The sequence below is a fragment of the Mycteria americana genome, chromosome 1, assembly GCF_035582795.1.
Source record: "Mycteria americana isolate JAX WOST 10 ecotype Jacksonville Zoo and Gardens chromosome 1, USCA_MyAme_1.0, whole genome shotgun sequence".
NCBI lineage: Eukaryota > Metazoa > Chordata > Aves > Ciconiiformes > Ciconiidae > Mycteria > Mycteria americana.
The window spans coordinates 60,157,186-60,181,508 of NC_134365.1; the positions used below are offsets into that span (position 1 = coordinate 60,157,186).

At 42.3% G+C, this 24,323-nt stretch overlaps 1 protein-coding gene and 1 long non-coding RNA gene across 6 annotated transcripts in view; one reads left to right on the forward strand and one right to left on the reverse strand.

Moving 5' to 3' along the window:
* Window positions 1–257: 257 nt before the first annotated feature.
* On the reverse strand, window positions 258–18,353 carry LOC142409916 (uncharacterized). Of its 2 annotated transcripts, none has more exons than XR_012775795.1 (4): window positions 18,068–18,353; window positions 10,068–10,223; window positions 5,059–5,197; window positions 258–502 (listed from the first exon to the last, which is right to left on the reverse strand). It is a non-coding gene; the product is annotated as an uncharacterized LOC142409916 (long non-coding RNA). The 2 variants fall into 2 exon arrangements; XR_012775794.1 differs by lacking the exon at window positions 258–502 and adding an exon at window positions 553–1,028.
* Window positions 18,354–18,454: 101 nt separating this feature from the next.
* Window positions 18,455–24,323, forward strand: part of LARGE1 (LARGE xylosyl- and glucuronyltransferase 1) — a 303,277-nt gene continuing 297,408 nt past the window's right edge. For 2 of the 4 annotated variants that reach the window (XM_075501659.1, XM_075501666.1), the window contains exons 1-2: window positions 18,455–19,441; window positions 21,422–21,508. Coding sequence is in view for 1 of the 4 variants with exons in the window: in XM_075501666.1 (XP_075357781.1) it covers window positions 21,493–21,508 (16 nt within the window). In the remaining 3 variants the exon portion in view is untranslated. The remainder of the gene's footprint in view (window positions 19,442–21,421; window positions 21,509–24,323) is intronic. The other 2 variants (XR_012775792.1, XM_075501649.1) reach the window with 1 other exon arrangement.

Consider the following 24,323-nt stretch of genomic DNA (forward strand, 5'->3'; position numbering starts at 1 on the left):
TACAGAAATAGTCCATGCAGTTGATATTACATGCTCCTGTTATGCCTTCATATCATACACTAGCAAAAGATTTTGTAATGGAACAAACTGTCTTTTGTAATGGGTAAATCACTAGTATTTAATTAAGCTAGCAATGGGATGATGCTCATCAGCAGTTTTAAAATATCCCTGACTCCACACCTTTGGGAATATCACTTTTATAGTCAAATAAGAGAATACACAAAATGTAAGATTTGCATGGGAGCTTTATTCTCTCTTTTATTTCCATAACTACCACTAAAGCCTTTCCTCCTGGACAAGGAAGAATAATACCTTCAATGTAGAATGTGCAAAAGTTCAGTGAAGTGGCAGAATTATCTAATGGCTAATTTAGGGATACATATAACCAGAGCAAAGAGGTGACAGTTTTTTATACTAGCTGAAGTTGCATTTCCTGAATTCCTCTTCGGAAGCATGGTGTGTGTCTTTGATCACGGTACTGCACTTCTCTGAATCTCTGATTCTGTTGGGGCAATGATCTGTTAAGAGTCTGAAATTTTCAAACACAGAAGAAAAGCATCTTGTTGCTAGTATTCCAAGTATTATCCTCATTTGAGAATGTAGGCTTGATATTTTATGTGTGCATGATACTGTACAGCATGTATGTGCACTCAGAATTTACTGATCCTGAGGTGGATTTCTTGGTTTTCAGAGAGTACATTTACAAGGGGTATCTGGTACCTTGAGTAGGTATCTCTCTTCTTGTAGGATGACAGCAGCTTTCTCTTTCAGTTCATAGCTGTTCAACATTAAAAAACAAAACCAAACCCAAACCAGATACCTTCAGAAATCATCTCTGCTTTATTGTGAAACACTCTCCTTTGACATTTCTAACATTGTAATCTTGTAATTAAGAAACCTCCTGACATACTTTTATGTAAACTGTAGGTAAAAGCATACTGAAGGTGATCCCACAAGTAGTCACAGCCTCATCCACTGTTCAGCTGAGCAGGCTTTCCAAACACAGCATGTGATCTTGTGTTCTTTCCCTAATCCCCAGGGTTAATTCATTAAAACACAAAAAGAAAGAGTTTGCTTCCTTAATTCATATTATTATTAAATAATGCATTTTAAAAAATGAAAATTTAGTTTTCTCCTCTCTTGAATGCACTATTTCTCCCACTTAGTGAGTCCTGTTGTCTCAGAGCATTACTTGCTCCACTGGAGTGGTAGGATTTCATACAGGCATACCCATGCTCGTTTTGGACTCTATCTCTCCAATACCCATGGCAGTACAGAACTCAGCCCAGAATAAATATTCGAGCTTGTGATATCTCAGGCCAGTTTTACTGTCTGCTCTAAACTTAGCACTACTATTGCTATGCTGATAGAAGTTTCAATGGGTCTATATGGGCTGTAGTTAGAGCTATGACAACGGTTTAGTAAATCCTCATTTTTAATTTCTCTCAAAACTTGTTTTCATCCAGATACTTAGTTTTCCTTGATCAGTTTTTTATTTAATTATTTTTTCCCTGTAATATTGGGGCAGAAGCAGAGCACAATCATGCTACAAACCCATATGACGTATCTTCTAGAAGAGTGTATTCTGTAATTGCTGGTGCCACTGGAAATGTTGGTGATTTCCTAGCAAGTCTATTAGTTGTCAGTGATGCTGCTGGGGAAGAAGCTCCAGAAGAGGGTGGCACAGAGCAGTAATCAGGGAGGACAGGCCAAGGCAGGCTGCTTGGACAGCGAGGTAGCTCTCCTATTCCTCTACCATATCTGCTAAGCTAATGCCAGGAAACTAATTCCTTTGGCATAGACGGTAACCTCCCAAATCCCAAGAGAGCACACGGAAGCTGTTCCAGAGCACCCTGTGCCTGCCAGCCCAGAGAAATGTGTGATGGGATATGGGATCATGAATCCAGGGTGAGAAACCGCAAGGATGTATCATTCATTACCACCACCCACAGCATGCCTGCAGATGTGGGACCTGAGAACAGAGTGCTAGCGTGGAGAATGTCAGGATGCAGAAGCGTGGTAGGCTGCCGTATGTTGGCAAGCGCAAGATTACCTAACCCATGGTTAGCATGCAGTGTAGGCAGGTCTTATTAGCAAAGTTCAGACCATGATGTGCTAATTAAAGAAGAGGTTGTCCTAGTTGCTAAGGAAATGAATGCTTTCTGTATTGCTGCTTCTACCCCAACAAAGCATGTTCTCAGCTGTCCCTCTGGTTGTGTTTGCCAGAAAGAGGGGTCAGGGCTTGATATTGTTGCTTCTGTGATTACAGTGCTCCTGTGAGCTGATTTTCAGGTCAAGAGTCATAGGTGAAAGGGATGCCAGGGGAAAGTGGTTTATAACACTCCTTTATCGGGTACCTGTCTAGTGACAAGCTCCTCCTAAAACTAGTGGTTTCAGGGTATATTGTTTTGTTTTTTAAGCTCAGTTCTGCTTCTTTTGGGAAAGATGCAGTCCAGACTAGGAGATTTGTATGCTTTAAAATTAGTCTAACTGTCAGCTCTTCTGTAAGGCAGAGGCTGACTGAGTGTTGGAGCCAATCCTAGAATGAAGGAGATGTAATGGTTTGAATTTTTTATTAGTAAAGAAGCTGACTACCACCAGACAGGCATCTTGCTTAGCTTAGTCGCATGAGAAAGCATTCTGTGATTCGTTATTCCTCTACTGTAATACGCACTGTGCATAGGCAGCTGCTAGAAACATAAGGATGCATCAACATCAACAGGACTGAAAACTGCATATTGTGAAGTTAGCGTGTAAGTGAAAAACTGTCTTCGTGGGGTGGTCCATTGCTGTCTGCTAGTCCCACAGCAAGTCCGTCATCCTTCATTCTCAGGGTGAGATTTACGTCAGTCCCAGCTTGAAACTTAAATGATTGTGTACACCATGTTCAAAGCATTTTTTTTCTTTCCCCTCTGCATCCTCCATGGAAACCCTGTCACCAGCACTACAAACCTTTCTCCTCTGTCACTCTCTGGGGCAATGACTGTCTGGCTGTAACTTTGTCTCTGTGAGATCTCAGAGCCATGATCCTCCTGTGTCATGGAGATGGGCAACAATAATAAAATTCTCATTAGGAGAAAATTGTCTCTGCCTTTGGGAGACATTAACCTCCAGTTTCGAGTATGCTGGACCACTGTATTTTTTTCTTCTTATGCTTTTATTTCCTGAAGTAATGTTCCTCTAGCTGTCTATTATACCAGAACACGTTCCCTTTACTTCATCTGCTCCCCTCCTACCTCAATGCAGACATTGTAGCATCTGGCATCACCACCCCCTACCAGCTGGTTCATTGCTGCATTCTCCAAGGAATAAGTTGCCATTTTCCAAAGACCCTTGAAGTCACAGAGTTCCACTTCTAACTTTCTCTCTCTGAGGACTCTAACCCCAATGCAACATTTATTTGTCTTTCTCTTAAAAATGCTCCCTCTGCAATTTTATCAGGTCTAATTTTGCACTGCAAACTCTGCAATATCCTTTTGCTAATTCAAATGTTTCATCTGCATTGCATTCTGCAGAAAGGGGCTGTGAAATCCTCATAACACAAAAATCTTTAGCTGAACTTCAAATTGGACTTGACAAATGAGTCAAGTGACTCTATGACTTCGAATACTTGGGAGAAAGTTCTGAGAGATGGAAAGCCAGCAACAGATGAGCCTAAGTTCTTGCCCTGAGTTACTTTGCTTTGGTGTTTTGGTTGTTGATGTGGTTGGGTTTTTTTCCAAACAATCTTTCTGTTAATAAAGCTGGAAGCAGAAAGGATGAGACCCTGGTGCTATGATGAAAGCAGCATTTTCATTTCCATTTTGATGGGGGCTTCATCAGTTTACAGGGAGGGACAAAAGCAGCTGCAAATATTCTTAGTGTCTGTTGTGTGAAGAATTGTGAGTGCCCATGTGGGAGAAACATTTGCCATAATTAGGTATAATTAGTCTCAGTGGTCAATGTTCATCAGAAGTTCATCCTGTCTGACAGAGTCTTGGTCTGTGATGAAGCCTAGTGCTCCAGTCCTTGCCAAATTAACAGGAAACCAAGATAAACAGACATCTCTAAAGACCTTTGCTGCATATAAAATGTACCAACCATTTTAAAATCTCTTGGAACAATCTGCTTGGATAAGATATTAATGCATTTATTGGAGATGCTGACATTTAATAGCAGAATTTACTTTCAGCATGATCCATATTGGATAGTAAAAGGGGGCCGGAGTCCTTGAAAGATGCAAAGAACTCTTAAAAAATTAGGGATTGTTCTCTACACTGCATTTATAAATCAAATATATCAGTTCCTGCTGAAATTCTAAGTTCATTGGTAGTCAGAGTGGATATTCATAAAATGCTCTCTCCTTTTTATACGAGATCAGATTGGGATAGACTTGGTCCTTTTGTCTTAACTTTTGCTTTGGTATGTTACATTTGGAGACTGACTGACTACACCCCTTTAGTGCACAAGCTCAAAGTGGGCAAGAGCCAACATAGCTGTTTTGTCATTCCCATTTAACCTCTATAGGATTATCATTATTTTACTCATTAATGTTCCGCTGCCTGTCATCACATTCACTGGTCTCTCTATTCAAGTCGGTTACTGATGGGACAGTTGGGCTCAATAGTTAATTACTTGTCAAATTAATCACTACTTCCACTTGTGAGACACATCTTTAGTGGTATAGAAAGTGTACTGCATTTCCAGGGAGGAGGTTACAAAATTAACTAAAGGTATTTTGAATGTTCCACAAATTGGATGAGATTTGTTGAGCTAGCCATTCAGCACACTGGGAAATCTGTGGGCTGCAATTCAGAAGATGTTTTTAGTCTTCTCTGCTTCTTCTCTATGATTTTCTCCCAGATTTCATTTTAATTACTTCCTTCAGTTCTCTGAAACAGCAAAGTCTCTTTTTCCTTCTTCCTTTGCATTTATTTTTGCATAGGTCTCTGGCTCCATTGTCCACCTCCACCTTTTCTTTCACCATGCTGCAATCTCTTGTCCCTGCCATACCCCGCTGCCCCCACCCCCTCTTTTTTCCCCCTCACATGTTCTTAATCCTTATTTTTATTTACTCACTTTTGGGGACTTGCATTCTAAGACCATCTTCTTGCTCAAACACTTCCAACTTCCTCTGGAGGCCAGGTATCTGTCAGTGTTCCTAATCCTTCACCAACCTGTCCCTGCTTATGGCTGGAGCATTGGCTTCTTGTCATAGCTGTAGAGGAAGGAGCAACAGTGACTCTTTTACTGTTGGCAGCCATCCTTCTTTCCCTCTCATGTGCTCCTTCTCATCTAGCAATACCTATCAGTTCTGGACAATCCATGAAAAAGTCATCAGGCTAGCAATTTTACGTTTTTCAGCATGCCGTTACCACCAGCATTTTAGGAGTTGAGTTCTAAGTTAGATACCAAAGATACCAAATGCGTATTAAGATTACGTAATGTTCTAATCAGGTTGTGTCTTTTTACTAGAGGAAAAGATCTTCTTATGGGCATTCCCTATGCTTTTTATAGAATAGCAGTGTAAAAAAAGGTTGCTAATTTTCAGTGCCTACAACAGTATGAGCATTTAAATGTATATATTCCCAGATGAGAACCAGCATTAACAGCGAGTTAAAGCTTTTAGACTGTAAATCCCACCAACGCAAGCCATAAAGGAAAAAAAAAAAAGAAACCAAGAAATAAGAAGCAAAGTCTTCAGTGCCTTGTCTGTGCTCCACACAATTGTTCTTTATTCTGGCTACCTTTTACTCCCTCCCACTGCCCAGATGTTTCCACTTGCACCCACGAATTACTGCTTTAACAAATCAAGGGAATCTGGAAACATATGAAGTGAATAGATCACAAATTTAGAAAAGAGGTTCTTATAACTACAGAAGTACAGAAGTCAGGTTCATTTCTTTTTTCCTCTCTGAAGAGAACATGTGTCAAACTGAAAAACTAGCTCTATATCACATACAGATTACTACTTAAGAACTTATTTCCCAAAGCAGTGTTTTCACAACACCAGTAGTAGATTCCACCTAACTAGTTCTTCTTTACTACTGTGTCTTTTGGTCCTCTCTGAAACAATTACTTATGCAATAATCAATTCAGACTGTTTAATTCTATTTTTCAAATAAAGGGACTGGTAAGCATAGGGGAATAGAGCAGATTCCTGCCAAAATCAGTGGAGAGATTCAGTGCCTGATGAGACATACCTCACGTGCATTTTTAGTGGAGACCCTGCAATTCTGGGAGGGGATTCTGCATCACTCATTCACCAAGTCTCACAGTTCAGAACACAGTGAGACCCTTATTTTGTGTGTATGTAAATGTGAGATAAAGTTTTAAAGAATTTATGAATCTGTCTACTCGGGATGGGGGGTTGTTTTGACTGTTGCTTTTAGAAGGTGGTGAGTTTAGTTGCATGGAATGTGAATAGCACTGTATGAAATTACTTATCTCATGCAGAACTACTAAGAGTAATACCTTTAGGTAGTATTTCTTGATAGATAGAGAAAAACATAGTAAGCTTTTCCTAGAATTAAAAAAAAAGTATTTAAGTGTACAAATATATGTAGCGATCCTACCTAATAATCTCTAATAATGACAAATGCACATGGATTTCCACTTGTCTTCCTGTATTGTCCCAAATTGGGTCACATTCCACCATTCCAAATCTCTTAAGAAGCTGCCTTTTTTGTTTTTTTGTCAAAACCTACCAAAGAGGTGAACGGGACAACCCAATTTTTATAATTCAGTCAGAGGGGATTTCTGGTATACATGTAAGCCCCAGTCCTGCAAAGCAGAGCCAGCTCAACACTTCTCACAACATATGCAAAATGAAATGTTTCTACTTCAAAGCAGAGGGACTAAGGATGGGGCTGCTATTGCATACGGGAAAGGAGTTGGAGAGAGACAGGCTGTAGACCATGTGGAAAGTGTCCACCTCCAGCAACTCTGAGGGTGGGTAGCATGTTGCTGGACACAGCACTGCTGGAGAGGCCTTCGAAACCCAGCAGTGGACATCACACCAGACATCCTGCCTGTTCTCTGGGTGGTGACAGCTGCAGTCACAGCAGCCAACTTGGTTTTCCATGGCCCTGGCATAGACAAAGCAGCCTGCTGGACCACAGCTTACCACACCTGGGGCTAGTCTGCTGCAAAGGTTTACATATTCCTATAAAAGCCTTCTTGATTTCTCTCGGAAAACTGGCAGCATGCAGTGTTTAGCATGTCTGTTTAGCTTTTTCAGAGTTGTGATCTCAGCACCCATAGACTTTGGTGACTCACTGAGGCTACAGATGGGATCTTCAATCTTGTCCCAAAGAGTCTCAGACCTCCACTGAGCCACAGCACTTGCAACAAGCTCTGGAAAATTCCTGAGCTCCTGCAGCTTGACATCACAAAACCATGTAAATGTAAAGAACCTATTTGAGATAATTTGCAGTGACTGCTAAAATTCACTTGTAATTTCCTCTCCCTCTGAGTCCTGTTTATTTGAACTCATGTTACACAGCATGTTCAGAATCCTACCTAATTTCCATTTGTTTGGGGCATAGTTTTTAACATGCATCCAATTAGAAGCTATGTAATTTTTCTCATTACAGCCTTAACCTGTCAAAAAGACATTTGTGCCCACATTTCCACCAGTCACATTCCAGCCTGGTGTACTATTGTGTTCATTTCACCTAAACTTTATAAGTACATGATGCAACTCTTTGGTTCCTTCCTCTTTGCTTACTGCCCCCTCTAAGTCCACTCTGTCAGCATTATTTGTGCTGTCCGGTTTGCTTTGACGCTGTCATCCCCCAGGTTTAAATAGTCAATGTACTGCTGATGTGGTTGATCAAGCACTAATACCTAGGTCTCAGGAAAGCAACAGGTCTGAGCAGCAGTACTGGAGGCAGAGCTGGTAACAGCCATAGTAGCTACAGGAAGAGGCTAAGGAATGAAGTGTACACTCTACCCATCTGCAGAATGGTTTGCTCTACTACCCAGCTTAGCCTTGTCAGGCTGACAACATTGTGTAAGGTCCCCAGGCAATTGTTGTGATTGTTTGCCCCCAAGTAGTGCTGAGAGTCATTTGGGATTTTGACACTCAAGTTGGCCGTCTGGTGTTGAAGAATGGATCTGTCAGAAATATGGTAAGGTTTCAGCACCGTCTGCCAACATCTGCCAGCTGAAGATTTGGTGCTCAGTACCCAGGAGACAGATGAAGTTTTGAAAGCTGAAGATGGAAATTTCTTTTTTCTCTTTCTTGCTCAGAGAGGAGTAGGTGTGAAATTTAAACTGGTGGGGACAGGATATTTTTAGTATTGTATTTCTTAGTGATTTCTATTAACTACTTGTCCTCCTGCATTTACTCTTCCCACTTCATCCAATTTTAGAAAATAAGTCCATATCTTTCTGTCCCTGGTGAAATGACACACACCTAATGGAAGCATGCATATTGCTTTCAGACTCCTAGAGTTAGCAGCCTGCTAAGAAGAAGTTGACACATCATTTTGAGATAATCATCTTCAGTGTTCAGAGAAAGGCAGATGCCCCAGGGTCTGCAAACATTCTCTTCTGAGTTTTAAACTTTTGTTTACAAAAATAAGGGAAGAAGAAGATACCAAAAAAGAAACTGTACCTATATGTTTGCATCAAAATTAATTGGCAAGTACAGAGCTGTGGGGCTACTGACCTTGTTATGTACTCCTGCCATTCAAGGGATGTTAATCAGTCCAATATACATTAAGATTCTAGGGTAGAAAGTGTCACTTTCTCACTAGGCTTGGTGCAGAACTGCACAACTACCTTGTGGACAGGCTGGAGACTGGGTCTACTGAAATTCTCTTCAAAGGATGCCTTTGAAGTAGCACGTTAAGTATCAGTTATATCAGAGATGTACACTATGCTGAAACTCCATTGCACTGCATATCTGAGGCATATTTGTGAAGTCCCAAGCTCTCTGGCCAACCCAAACATTTTGTGACAATTGGCTTCAAGCACATCCTTCTTCCGAGGCTATTCTTTGCAGCAGAGGAAACTGAAAATTAGTATTTTCCCAAAGGCTACCTCCTTTCCTAGCAGAAGGAACATAGGTCTAGAAAATCAACTGGAACATAATATTAATTCAGCTGGTGTAATTCCTCTTTCAAATCAGCCTTCTAATGTCTTAAGACAGTATGCTCTGCTTGCACCTCTGCTGGATTTGACATTTTGTCACCTGAAGCTAGTTATATGGACATTCTGCTACAAGTTAGTGCAGTAAGGGTAGGCCACAACTTTCCTTGTTCTGCATGTAAATCTGCTCAACAGTAGTGACAGAGATTATCAAAAGAATCATTGTGTGCACCTGATTACTAGTATATAAAGCAATTGATCTGCTGAGGTAATGCGGCAGATCAATGGAAATCAAGCAATGACAGCTGTACCTTCTAGCATCCAATTTGTCATGCAGGTATCACTTGCATCTAAGCCTTTACCACATGTATGCTGGTGGATAGGATTGTCTTCCTGTTCATGTCATGTTACACTGATGCTGTCAAAATATTCTTCAAAAAATGTAGTTCATTAGTGCCCCAGTTTCTTCAAAAATGCTCAGAAGGGAGAGTACCTGTTGTGAGTATTATTTCAGGGACCAAACCCCAAATCTGATGGCAGAATCCTATTCTAACTGTAGCCTACAACAAATACAAATGGTTTGGGCTGTCATAATATTCTGAGATCTTCTCAGGTCTCAGAAGACATCTAGGCATCTGACTCTTATTTGCGCCTATTAGGTTTTTTTTCTATAAATGTTATCACTAGAAAGAAACTAGGAAAAAAAAGCTTCCTGTTCATGTAGGCACTTATGAGCAATGCAGTCAGTAGAAGCTTGAAGCAAAAAAAACTTCATTAAGACTCCATCTTCTCCATTCTTTTTCTGTAATATCCAGCCTTACACACAAAAACTACATTAATAGAACATGTCTGTGGTTGCAAACTCAAGTACACAAAGTTAGGAAATGACAACTAAATTCTCATATGCAAACAGAATTTGATACCTCCTTTTTTCAGATTATGATACAGTTCCTAATTACACGATTACAGAGTGACTTCTACCAGACCCTTACTTTATTTGATGTGCAAAAAGGTCAGGTGCAGACTTCATGGCACACTTTAGTATCCTCATCTCTCTTAGCAACATCCGATTTCTTCATCCAGACAATCCTGGTTTTCACCTTGTATCCCAACTCCCCATCAAATCTCTTTTGTTCTCCTTCTGTCTCCTATGGAAGAAATAAACTCACCATTGTTAATTCCAGTACCCATCCCTACCTGGGCTTGAGTAGAGAGGGGTAACCAGTTCAGAAAATCTCAGCTTTGTCCCTGCAGTGGTGGATAGAAAAGAAGAAGAAGACAAAAATAATTTTAAAAAAATTTGTTTCCTGTCAGGGATCAGCAGATGCAAAGCCTGGTAACAATTCAAAGGAGAGTGAGCTTTCTTAGCTGCTGTGTTAGACTAGTCAAGGAAGAAGAGGTCTGAGCTCACTTTATGGGTATAGATTCTTTAAGGATGCAGCTCTTCCCTTTTATCAACTCTCTACTAAGCACATATGGATTTTTAAAGGCTTATATAAGTAAAATCAATTTTTTATTTATTTTTTTTTTATGCTCACACACTGGTGGCATTGTTCCCTAGCAGAATTCTGAGAGGATTTCTTAATCCATCATTAGTTTTGAGAGTCCAGTTGCTGACCACCCAGTAATATGTGGCCCACCACCCCTCAAACTTGTCACAGATTATCCTGCAGAAAGAGGACTTGCAATTAGTCCTTCCTTTCAATGAGCTAATTGATAAAAACAGGGTAAGACTCCTATATTACAGCCTAGTAATTGCCATAGCAAAGCTACCACTGTATTTGGCATAAAGCCTATTCTTGAGGAGTGGTATCTTTTTCACCTTGATCTGGGAGAAGGTAAGGAAATACAGTACCTCCTGCTGACGGTCACTTGTCTTGGCTGCATCTATGTTGCGTTTTGTTATGCTGAGTGGAATAATGTGGGAAAAAGTTTCAAAAAGCCATTAGCACCAAGTCTGATACTGGAAAAATCTCTCAAGTTATTCCCTCTCATTGGAACTGCTGTAATATCAAGCTGGCACAGAAACAATATGGCAGCACACTTGGAAATATTGTCAACATGGGCAAAGGGCACCATGCCAGTATAATTTCCGATTCCAGCACTGAGATCTTGTGTGTTGGTTGGAGAAGTGATGTTTAAATTATTTTCCCTCTCCGTAGATGAAATTCTTCTTTTAACTGACTTACTTAAACACATGCTGATTTCATTGGAAACTTTGCTCAGTCTGGTCATTTATTTTAGGTGCTGCAGGAACTGTGAATTCTGATGCCATCCATGGTAGTAAAAGCTTATTCCCTTCCTCAGTACACAATTGGATACAGACTGCAATTGTAGAGTAAGTAGCAATGCCAGCACCTGTGTGGCTGCCAAGCTCAGAAATGCAAGTACACACAGAGAGTGTAAAATATCTGTTGAATTGGTTGGGTTTTTTTGTATCTGTTGCTGGATTCCTTCAATGTCACCTTCAGACTTTGAAGGACTGTCCTTTTTTGGGTCCAGCCTTGTCTGCTTGGCCTCTACTATGTCTGACAGCTTTAGTTGCACCTCAGAATCAATGGAAAAAACCCTACCGTGTCAAGATACAGTCTGAATCACAGAATATTGAAGTGTTAAAGTACTTCTCTGAAAAAGAGGTGTTTAATGTTGACAGGTTCATTGGCACTAGTACTGGTCTTGCCTTGTTGCTTGACCTTAGCATCAACTTCCCTGTAACTGCTGTTGAGACTGACAAGGATTATCCTTTTGTTACTGACAATTTCACTGCTGAGATGGAGAGACCTTTCCTATTCTTTTGCCAATGTAGCAAGCCCAGAGCATAGTTCACAACTTCTCAAATGCCAGCGAGAACACAGAAACTTTCTTTAGCACTGACAGTCTTGGCCAGAGAGCTGGATGCAGCTCGCAGTTGCATCTCAGCCCCAGCAAAGGAACATTTTAGTTTATTCACAGTACACTTCTGAGATACACAACCACTTGTGGCCACTAAATGAGCTCATGTTTGTATGCTTGGCTGTTCAGACTATGCTCCCTGTTTATATTCAGAAGTATGTACATATATTGCTATTGTGCTTTTGCTGACAAGGAAATGAAAGTGGACTTTCTTCTGTCAATTTTGTTAAACTGCCAGAAAAGATTCATATTGGGCAGTCTTACTGTTGTGATGGCCAAAAAGCAAATAAGCCCGAGTCATTAGACAGGATCTGGGTTTTACTTTACCCTCCCTTCATTGGACAGTAGCAGCTATAATGCATTTCTGCTTTCTAGAGAAATCCTCTAGAAAATATTTAAAAGAATAGCCCTCATTGGGAAAAAATATGGACGTTCTAGGATCTAACTGATAATTGTGGTAATTTATTTTTGGTCAAAAATATTCCTATTTGACTCATTAGGTAGTGATTCTTGTAAGTAAGTTTAGGGTAATTTCTTTCTCCATAGTGCCTATTTTTAATTCAGGGGTTTTTTATACAGATTCTAAAGGCCTGACCATTGATACAAAACTTTTTTAACAAGTCTTGATATCATGCATTAACTTGTAATAAGATCTATTGTTTTTATCATTCATCTGTCTGTTTTAATTTGGTTTACATTTTATATTTACACTGACTCTTTAGTCCTGTATAGACTTTTTTGGTCAGACTTACAGGAGCTTTAATATAAAATCAGCATAAATGTGACGAAGGCCAGACAACTGACACTCTGGCTGCCTAAGGAAGCAATCCAAGCGTTCATATGGCACCCTTCAAACATGCATAACCCACTGAGTTAGGGACATTGCAGATGACAGATGATGCTGGCCATAAAGGACATTGCTTGGACTGCATGGAACTTGATGGACTTCTTAACATTGTTTACTTAATCATTATTAGGCTTACTGTTGTTGATTGTCTGAAGAGGCTATTTGACTGTGGGAATAACTCATTTGTCACAGGTATTCTCTGAGTTCGTATAACTGGCAGTTATTCCTACCTTCTGGCAGAAACACTCCGTCAATGATTGAATGAGCCTTCCTGCTCTCTTAAAAAAGACACAATTCTTCAACTACTGTAAGGCCAGTTTTCCTTCTAATTAGCATCCTGGCTCTGGGGAGGCATGTATTGGTAACACTTTCAGCAGTTAATGAAGCTATTCTGAAAACAATTAAACCTTCCATGTATAAGACAGGTGCTTTTAATGGAAACAAAAGGTCTTGCTGTGATCAGGTAGAGTATCCTCTTTTTCACCAGAGTAGTGAAAGGTGTCCTTAGATGAATTAAAATCTAAATGTGTAAGGCTAAGAGTGGAGGAGTGATACATCCTGTGCTTTAATACTTCTAGAAAGAATAGCAGATATTAATTATACAGGTCTATAATTCATTTAAGGCTTTTCATAGTCTTATTTAGCATTCATACTGCAGGGCAATAAATGGAGAAGTGTAACAAAAGAAACAGAGTAACAAGAGAGAGGCACTATATCCACTATTTGCTTGGGAGTGAGGTGAAGTGGTCAAATAGAAACAATTACTAAAAAAGAACTTCAGAAAAGTGTGTGTCTATGTATATATGTGTCTATATATTTTCCCAGAACACAGACTGGGACATAAAGAATAGTTTCGATTGAATACCACTGAAATCAGTGCAGTTGCTCCACTGACTTCAAGATACCTTGATTTAGGCTTACGAGTACCTGGGTCAATTTCACCTTCATAGACAGTGAAGTTAAAAATTATTTTAAAGTTTGTACAATGCTGCTTTTCTTTCCTAGAAGATTATGTAAAGGGAATGATACATGTTAATACAGAACAGCTATGCTACTGTACATTATACAGAATTTCACTGCAAACAGCATAGGTGTGAAGATTCCTTCGTAAAAAAAAAAAAAGGAAACTTCAAACACAACACTTGTTACTTTTTTTTTAAGGATGCAGTTACACATTACTAAGAGCTCTGGAAACATTGGCATTGACTTTATGGAGTACGAAATAAAGTCTTTTCTGACTTATATAAGTTATATTAGCAAAATAGTAATCAACTATTTCTGTAAGTAGAAATACAGGATTGACTTGACCATGGTAGGTCCAAACTTAAAGAAGTACTATCAATCTGAAATCAGATTAACTTCATAGAATTAAAGTTGCACCATATTTATTCTGCATATCTTCACTAGTTTTTATGGTTTTAAAAGCACTATTCCTTACAAAAGACCAACCAACCAAACAAACAAAAAAACCCCAACTATTCTCTAAATGACTGAGTCACAACAAATGGAAAGCAGTAATTGGCAGCAATGAAAAAAAAAATCCACAGAAAGTTCTGTCAGAGATAAAGTAAACAAATAGGAAAATACCCCTGTCCTTCAAGTTTTCTTTGATATAGGGCATAATACTATCTAAGACTCTAGTATGGATGTTTACCTTTTTGCTTCTAGAAGTACAACTGAATTCTGGGAGAAACCCATATGAAAATCAAAATAAGTCAACACAGAGCAATCAGTTTATTGTCTGAAACCTATTGTGGCATAAAAGAGAAATAATTTCTGTTTTAATAACCTAATTACCTTTGCATTCTGAAAGTTTTAGGTTTTCATGATGTTCTCTAGTTATTTAAAGGCATTCAGTTTACCAGTCTTTATTTTTTTCCAGTTGCTATAACCCCAGGGATCTGGATCTTACTCTGACTTTCTTGGATTTTGTTGATTTTTCTTTTTTCTGTACATGCACAGGAAAATCTCCATTAAATTTTAATTTATTTCCCATTGTGGACAGCATATGTTACAGAGCTTCCACTTTACACTCAAGAACTGGGAATTTATTTTTCCAGAGTAGATTAAATTTCACTTATTTCTTCTCTGAAAGCCCTTTCCTACTACAAAAGATGTTAGGCAGCCTGTTCTGCAGTAGTCCTGTATTCATTGCAGTGGCAGATGATAACAAGAATTAATTCAAGGGTTAGGACTTGCTTCAGACTTTTGGTCTTGCTCTTCACGCTCTGATACTATTAACAGTTGTGCAATTTAGCATCTGGAAGTTAAGAGCGGCAATTTATAAACAAAGTCACAACCTTCTGTGTTGAAGTGGATCAGTTAACACAATCCAGCCAGCCTGCTAAATCGGATTTGAATTTCTGTTCCCCATAAGAACACCCTGAATAGTTGATTTTATGAAAAGTAGCTATTTCATCAACTCCACACAAAAGCAGGTCATGGAGAACTTAGCTTTGTCCATGCATATCCCATATCTTGAGTGTGACAGCAGCATCAGCCTCACTAGGTATTTAAAATGCTGATTAACCACAGGAGTGCGTGTGGAGGAATGGGGACAGAACACCTTCCTGATTTTTAGGAATATTTTAGCTTCTGTTGCAGCTGGCACATAATGCACTATTAGAGTACTAAAGCACTTTTCAGTCACCCCCTGAACAAAGCACTGTCTTTTTCCTCAAAAGACCTCATAGTGGTTGAATTCAGCTAGAACAATGAAGCAACTGTAAGAATGTAAAAAAGACTTCAGTGGTGTTAAATGGGAGATGAACTTCATGCACTTTTATAAGTTTGAATACTTATGGGCCTTACACCTCCCTTTCACATAAAATGGTTATATTGGAAATAATTTCGTTCTTTTCATCAAAACCCAGATAATCTGTAAGTGTTTGGGGTCTTATAAACAGACTTAATCCTATTTTACTTGCTGATGTTCTTTCTGGTGTAGTGAAAGTACCATAAGCTGTTTGAAGTTGTGTACTGTTACACCTTTATCTCTTGTTCCAATAAGGAAAAACTGAGACCATTGTGTAGTAATTTTACATCAGTACAACTTGATCATATAACACTATCTCAAAATTGACATGTTCCCATTAAAAAAAAGGTCTGGTTTACATAATTTTTTAATAATATGACTGTTAAAGCTTTGAGATTTTCAACCTTATATAACTGTTAATTTTTAAAAAACTATATACTTGACATTACTATAGATTTTGCTTTTTTGGTTTTTTTAAATGTAAATAAACATCTGACTCCAGAACCTGTGTAGCTTCTGGAGAAAGCTTCCTTCTGGCTGAATGAAATCTGAAGTGCAAATATTTGCATCTAATTTCTTCTACCTGTCCTTGGCATAAGGATCCTTCTGCATTGCTTGTTTACTCTATGTCCAAAGCAATTGCCACTTCAGGATTTTCAAGGACAAAGACCGATGGAACGATTTTATGATTAATATGAAAAGATTACTCACTTATAAACACAATTTCTGAAAAACTCTAACTTCATAGGTAGTCACTCCTCCTGTCCCTGTTAGTGGTAATCATGCTTGGCTAGAGCCTCTGTCAAGTGCTGCTCTGGGTTTGGACAACTGTTGTCCATTTTGTGAGTAGGTCACCAACCTGACAGATGCAGAGTAATTTTAAGTAAGACATTTTGTTTCAGTATGAAGTTCCATCATTTGTCACAGATAGTGGTACATCAGATAATCCTAATAATCCATGCTGCTCTTAAAACCTAAGAATTTTTGTGGGTGCTGAGAGTTCCCAGCTCTAATAGCACATTAGAACACTAAGAACCTGCAGAAATTGTTCAATACTTTGTAGGATCAGACTCTGACAATTTACTAGGTTTTAAGACATAGCATGAGACTAAAAAAAGTGAAACTGCTGAGAATTCCAGTAACAGGCAGTAGACAATCTGGTTTTATTAATAATGAAGCCATATACACAATCCTGTTTCCTCCTCCATACATCCCCAGCAATTCGTTCATTGTGACTGTCACCAAAGCAGTTACAATCCTTCAACAGTGCAAGAAAACATTATTACATGAAGGCTAATCCTTTAGCTTCACTTAGGAGAATGGGCAGAATAAGTCACTTCAGTATAGCTCATTTCTGACTTTGATTTGCTCATGAAAATAACTAGCACAATGGAGACCGACCTGCATGTTACCGTAGCGTCTCCAGAAAATCATTCATATCAGAATTAAATTCTTTTTACAGATATGCAGAGGGGTTTTTTTTCCCCAAACCGCGTTTCTAGTTGTCATAATACGTCAAAATTTGCAGTTAGTAACACTTACGTGATATCACTGGCATGTTCAACTTCATGATTTACTTCGGTTCATCTGATAACCACTCTTGACTACAGCACCAGGGGAAGTGGGCGCTGCTGGTGGCAGAATACTAAGCTTGATGGACCAATGCCTTAATCAAGTCTGGCAAATACTATCTTGCCATGAATAACCTGTTCCAGAGTTCACAATATTTTGGTGCAGCAAACTGCAAAACACAGTTTCTGCCCACAATAAAGCAACTTCTGAATAAGTTATAGCACTTAAGCAGTTCATGTAACAAGAGAAATTAGCATCTGTAGTGTCTTTTGTGGAACAACATTTTTCTCTTCAGCCGTTCTGGAAGAAGAAAACAGTAAGCACTGAATAGTATCCCCATTATATCTACTTCTGATTATTTACATTGTTACTCAAAGCACGTGTATACTTTCCTTCCTCTTCCATTCTAAGAATGGATCAATGCCTTTTTAAAATCGGATTGTATGCACATTTGCTCCCCACCTCTAATTTCTGTTCTCCTTGCACGCCTCTCGAAATTTCAGGCACCCTCTCCACCCATACACACAGTTTATCATACGGTCCTCTTAGTATGCTAATGTATTGCAACAATCCATTTTACACCGCTAATGAAGTGAAAGAAAGATGATGAATAAAAATAACAAAGAAGAGCGTTGATGGTTGTTCTACGCCCACGGCAGGGGAGAAAAAAAGGTGTATTTATCACTTCACTCTCAGCAGTTACCAGCACGCAGGGAAACAACGCAGGGACACGCTCCGCCGCATTTAAGCGAAAAGATGTGGTATTCATTCGTGACGTGTGGTGGGAGAAAGTTGGGTCTTCCACCGCCGAGCGCGCACGTTTGAAGGTTGGGCGCCGCTTCGCCTCCCTGGCGGGCACCCCGCCGCCAGCGCCTGAGGCGAGGGCCGGGCCGGCCCGGGCCGCCCCTCGCTCTCCCCTCACTTACCACAGCGCGCTCCGGCGGCTCGCCGGCCGGGACGGCGCGCTCAGGTGCGGCGCTTGCGACGACCGTTAGGAGGGCGATCGCCGGCGGCTGGGACGACCGTTAGGCTGGCGGAGGCCGGCGGGCGGGAGGCTGGCGGCGGCCCCCCCGCGCGGAGCCGGCTCTTCCCTCACAGCCCCCTCCCGCGGGCGGGCTGGCTGTCACGGCCGCGGCGGGGCGCGGGCGGCGGCCCGGCCCCCTCCGCCCGGGCCCAGGTGTAGCGGCCCGGGGCGCCGCGCGGCGCGGGCGGGCCGCGGTGGCGGCCGCCGCTGGTTGGGCGCTCGGCGCCTGTCGCTGGGCGGCGTGTCAGCGGGCTGGCTCCGCCTCGGCCCCGCGCCTCCGCCCGCCCATGCACAGACATGACACAGACACACAGTCACTGCAGCTGCCGCTGAGCCCGGGGCAGAGCGGCGGCGGGCACCCCGCTCCCGGCACCCGCGGCCGCCCTCCCGCCCGCCTCTGCCCGCCGGGCGCAGCGCCGGCGGCGGGCAGGCTCGGCACCGAGACCCGCAGGGGGCAGCCTGGCACCGGGCGCCGGAGGGAGCCGGCGGGGAAAGGCTGGCAGCGGGGAAGGGGCGGGAGGCAAGGAAGGAAGGAAGGAAGGAAGGGGAAGGGGGCAGCCTGGCACTCACACTCGGAGGCGGCCGCCGGGCACCGGCACGGAGCGAGCCCGGGCGGAGCGCGGCACCCAGCGGCCGCTGAGGCCGGGCCGGCAGCAGTAGCAACGGCCGCGGCGGTGCCGGAGAGAGCTTCTCCGTGCTCGGCTCCACGGTGCCGGTGACCTTCCCGGGGCTGCTCGGCGGCCGCCAGGCCGGGGCAGGGCCTCCTCTCCCTGCGGAGAGTGTGCACCAGGCCCCGGGGAGAGGACAGGAGGCCGGGCCGGAATCCCCCGTCGCCCCCGGGTCCTTCTGGCCGCCGACAGGGCCTGTGCGCCGCGCGGCTCGCCGCCGGGGAGAGGGGCGGGGGAAGGCGAGCGGGACGGACGGACGGGGCCGGGCTGCACCTCAGGACAGTGCGAAGCAGGGAGCGGGCAGGCCCTGGAGAGAGAGCTGGGCGGAGGAGGAGGCAGCCACCTCGCCGGCGCATCCCGGGAAGAGTGGGGACCTCCCCGCCGCCCTCCTCCTCCTCCCACCGTCAGCAGTTCCTCGTCCCGCGGAGAGTGGAGCCGCCGGTGCCGCCCCGGCTGGGACCCGCCGGCTGACACCTCCGGAGCGCCGGGCTGTGGGGACGGAGCTGGAGCTGCCCGCCTGGAGCGAAGGAGGGGGAAGGACCGCTTGCCTGGGCGGAGAGGCGGGCGCTGAGCGCCCGTCCTGGCGGCCCGGGAGCCACCCGGGGAAGGTAAGTGCCTCGTCGGATCGCTGCTGCTTTTAGAGGCGAGGGGCGGGGGAGGGCAAGAAACAATCGGTGAGTGTCTCCCTTCCAGCAGCCCGGGGGAGGGGGCAGCCGAGTCCGGGAGGGCTGGGGTGGTGGTTTTATCTCCTGGATTTTAATCCCCATTAGATCTGGAGTTGAAGAGATGCTCAGGCGGAGGCTCGCTTGTCGCTCCCCTGGCACAAAGGGACACATTCCCCCGTCCCCCCAGCCGAGGGAGGTTACCCCGCCTGGCTCGCACTCCGTTCCCCCGCGAGTCCGCACTGGGGGTTGTTTACGCCGCGCCCCACGCCCCTTTCCTCCGGCCGGGATGTGTTCCCGCTGCGCGGGGGCTCCAGCCGTGGGGCGGAGGAGGGACGGGGCCGCCGTCCCGCCGAGTACCGCCGGCTGCGCGGAGGAGTCCAGGAGAGCCGGGGGCTGGTGGCCGGGGTGCGGGTGGAAGGGTGTCACGCCGTGGGGCGTGAACGCCTTGCCCCTCGGCGTGCCGGCTCCGGCAGGCAGCCTGCCTGAACGGGACCAGCCTGCCGGCTCGGGGCGAAGCTGGAGTTTCTCCGGGACGCTAAGGTGGGGAGGGTGGTTTCCCCATCCCCCTCCAGCCTCTCCAGCAAGCCTTCAGCCCAGGAAGCTCTCCTTTGGGCAGGCTTCTGCTATCACCTCCTATCACCTCCTATCTGAGAATTGTGTCATTTAGATCATTAATCCCTGCTCACCAGGGGGGCAAAAATAGCAACTTGCGGCCTCTGTGGAGGTGACATGAAGTTTGACAATGCCTTATGTAACACTTTTTGGAGAGATTCCTAGCTCTTCCGCTGTGCCCAGTTTTGTTTTAGAAAGCAAGTGATTTCTTTGTAGAGCATCAGACAAGCGATCTTTATTTGTGTTTTCACCTGAGTACAATGTCTTCTGCTTTGTTCAACTTGGAACAAGGGTACTGTTAGACAGCAAATAAAGCCTACTTTTTTCCAAAATGTATTTTTTTAACTGAAAATTAGCCTGAGGACACATCTGAACAGTTGTTATAAGGTCTTACCTTTTTGTATATGTATTGCACTTGGTTTTTGTAGCACTCTTAAAATTACTACAGGAAACATTTTCACAGCACTGCTTGTCATTTATGTATTCTGGAAGGTATGGGTGTCAGGATGGAAATGACAATGAATCAAATGTCTTTTAAACATTGTTAGCTTTTTTTATACAATTTCAGTCCTAGAAGGAACAGAAAGCACCGGGCTAAACAAAGTGCTATGTTAAAACCAGACCTGGCAATTGCCAACAGGTCAGCACATTTTATTTAATGAAATCTTCTGGATACGGATTAATTTTCTTTGTACAACATTTATTTTTTGACTTGTTCAGAAATAGAAATAGCAGGAAATTAGATAAATGGATTGAAAGGTTGCCTAGTTTCCCTGCAGTTTCTGTAAGTGGCTATATCTTCTACTAAAAAAAAAAAAGCTACTTTCACACAAAAAGACAGGGTAGTGATTTGCCACATATTCTTTAGGCTCCTACTGCAAAGGTACACTAGGGGGACTAGTTTGGGTAGGTTTTTTTCCCCATTCAGTGGTGAAAATGCACAGACTATTGTAATAAGACCTATGAAATGAAGGCTTTTTTCTTCACCTTATAGAGCTCCATTATTATACTGTAAGCTTAGAGGAAAAATTGCATGTATAAACTCAGGCGATGAGTTCAGGGCAGGGGGAATCTTCTAACAAAGTCATACTGCTCCCTGCTGCAAATGGAGATAGGTTGTCAAAGGTTAGTTTACTTATAAGAACAGAATAAGTTAACCCCCCCCCCCCCCCCCCCCGAGTGTCCTCACTGTGTTGCAGTTTTTTAAAATGGAGAAATGACCAAGGTGGAACAGGTATCCCTAGGCTTCTTGAAAACTGCAAATTGCTGATAAGTGTTCCAAGTTTGAAATGTGAAATTCTTATTGCTTAGGTGTCCTGTGACAGCCCTTGATCAGCAAGGCTGCAAGTCATGTAGAAGCCGCAGTAACTGCAGAGTCTCTGATGGATAATTGGATTGGTAGGTTGTTTTTGATTGTTTTTTTTCGGTCTTTTAATTGCCCGCTGTGGTAGCAGGTTCCTTTTCTCCATCCTGTTGATGTTTAATTCTCACAGTTTTTGATTTATGTTGTGTGTTGCATCTTTCCTGTTAGTACATACCCCCTTCTCAGTTGCTGGTAAGGAAAGCATAGCTTGGAGGTATTTGGATGGCAGTATGTAGGAAGATTTTTTTTTTTCTTTTTTTTTAATATCTGAAATATGCATGACAACTTTTTTTCTTCTCTGTATAGGTGACACAAAAAGATTATAAGTTTTCTCAGGTCTGGAGAAATATGCACTGGTTTTCTTTGAAGGAGCATGGAAAGCAGTATTACTAATATGTTGAATTCCCTGTGCCAGCTATTCAATCTACAGGAATTCCAAAGTATGGTCCTCAGAAAGCCAAAGTGCAGAGCAGTGGTGAATGACTGCATGTCTGTTGGCAACCTTAAGATCTGTCAGAGGCTTGATCTGAAATGTCAGTGTGTAGGACTTAATATTAGCAAAAGTAGTATTCATTCAGAAGGAATTATTTTAGAAAACTACTAAAACTAGGCATCTCCCATCTGCACTCAAATTGCTGAACTGAAATGTTCTTAAATACAATGATTTTGAAGGGACAGTCCTCCAAACTATTACTTGTGTGACTATTTCTTGCTTAAATGTGTATTTTTTGTTTTTACCTGGAATAAATGATCAGTTGTCAATAGACCCTTACTGGAATACTCTCCTCTTTCATCCTCTGTCTGATTTCTTTTTTGTATGTGTGCCTTTATAAGAGCAATCTTAAACCAAACACACACATACACAAAACCCAAGCCATTTTGCCTGATGTTTATAAAGGCTAATAATGGGTAAAATTCACAACCTCACTACAAAGTCTTTGCACTATATGCTAAACTTGATCTACATGCAAACTCCTATCGATGTTGATGGGAGTGCTTGTCCAGATCCAGAACAGCATTTCTTTTTTTTTTCTTTTCTTTTTTTTTTTTCCTGGCTTGTATGAAAGCCTATGTTAATGAGCTCTTGCCAGCTTTGATTGAAGACCTTTCATCCTCTGCATTAGAATAAATTAAAAAAAAATCCATTTTAAGGATATGAGATTTCTGGTGTATCTATTTTTTCCTATAACCTATGTGTGCTGATAACATTAAGATAAAGACTTGTGTGAGAAGGGGACATAATGACCAATGCAAGTTTACAGTTGGTTATTCTTCATGAGTTTGTCTCCATTCTCTCCAGAGTTAGCTGTATTGGTTATTTGCTTAATTCTGTGGCTAAAGAACTTCCTGAAAAGTAGTTTTGTATAAGGAAACCTACGCACACAAGCATACGCGCTATTTTTGCTCTGTTGGTTGTCTGGGTTTGGCTCATCTTTCTTTTTGTAGTGAATGCTAGCTTTAAAAAACAATCATTGTTCATTATCCCACACTTGGTGTAATTTTAGGGCTGGAGAGTCAGAACTACCATCAAGGAAGGTAAATTTACTTGTCCTTTTTTTGCTTTTTCATTGGATCACTAATTTTTTCTTCCTTGTGGTACACCCACCTGAAGATAAGGGTTAAGAAATGAGCTTTGTACCTTGTAGGGATTCATGAGTCTCTTTGGTGTCACTTGGCTCAGTATTTGAAGGTCTGTCCTGTGTCTTGTTAAAGCTTGTTCAATGCATGGCTGTAGAAGGGGAGTAGCAGATAACAAATTCTATTTTATATGGAAGTTGGTGGCTCAAAAATCAAGGAGAAAATTGCTAGAAAGGATTATCCTGGCCTTGGCACTGACTTTGAAGCAAAACTGCCAAGGCTGGAATCCTTGTTTGAGTGCCATCTGTGTCAGAATTAGAAGCAACCTGTGTAAAATAGTTCCATTACCTGTTTTAATTTGCAGATCAGACCAGGTCTGATCTAACAATGCTTACAGTAATATCCACATCACTGTTCTTTCTGGGATATAGCTACTGTTTCCACAACAATGGAGTTAACTGGGTAGAAGCTACACTTAAAATTGGCAAGAACCCCAGCAATGTCTATCCAATGCTATAGCAAAAAGCTGGATCTAATCACATAAGCCTGATGATGGAGGAGGCTGGAAATCTCAGATGGTGCAGGCAGAATGCTGTCTTTGTCGCTAACCTCCACATAAGATAAGTATGCTTGAAAATAATAAAAAGAAATAGATGACTTTTTAAGGATAGAGTTCCCTGTCCTTACACCTCCAATCTCTTGACCAGTGTTACGAGGAGATAGATGCCACCGCCACTCTACTCTTCTCCCATGCATTTTTGAGTATTGAGAGTCATTTCTGTTACTCCATGTCTATACCAATTTTCTGTCCTCAGGGAATAGTTGCACATGTTGACCCAGACCCTATGCATGCTGCCTGAGGGGCAGCTAGTCAAGGATCACATCAATTAACAGTGGCTGACTTTACTGTTTACCCAGGTATCTGTGAAAATTATAGAAATCATAACAATTTTTGATCTGCTGCTGTTTGGCAAAACTGCAAGTAGCAGTGCTAACACCAGAACCATAGCTTTCTTAAATCAGAAGGACAACACCCATATCAGTTTAAACTTGCTTTCACATTCTGGCACTGATACACTTTTACAAGAAAACTCCTGTTCAGCAAACCCCCCTGCCCCCCGCTTCCTTCACTAGAAACTTTCCAGGGAAGTTGAATTGCAGCTTTCAATAGTTCCTCTAAAGTTTATCCCGGAATGTAATATTTACATGCAAAATGCCATCATTTCAGTTGTATCATTAGCTTTTGGATTTTATCTCCTGGTAGGCATCTGA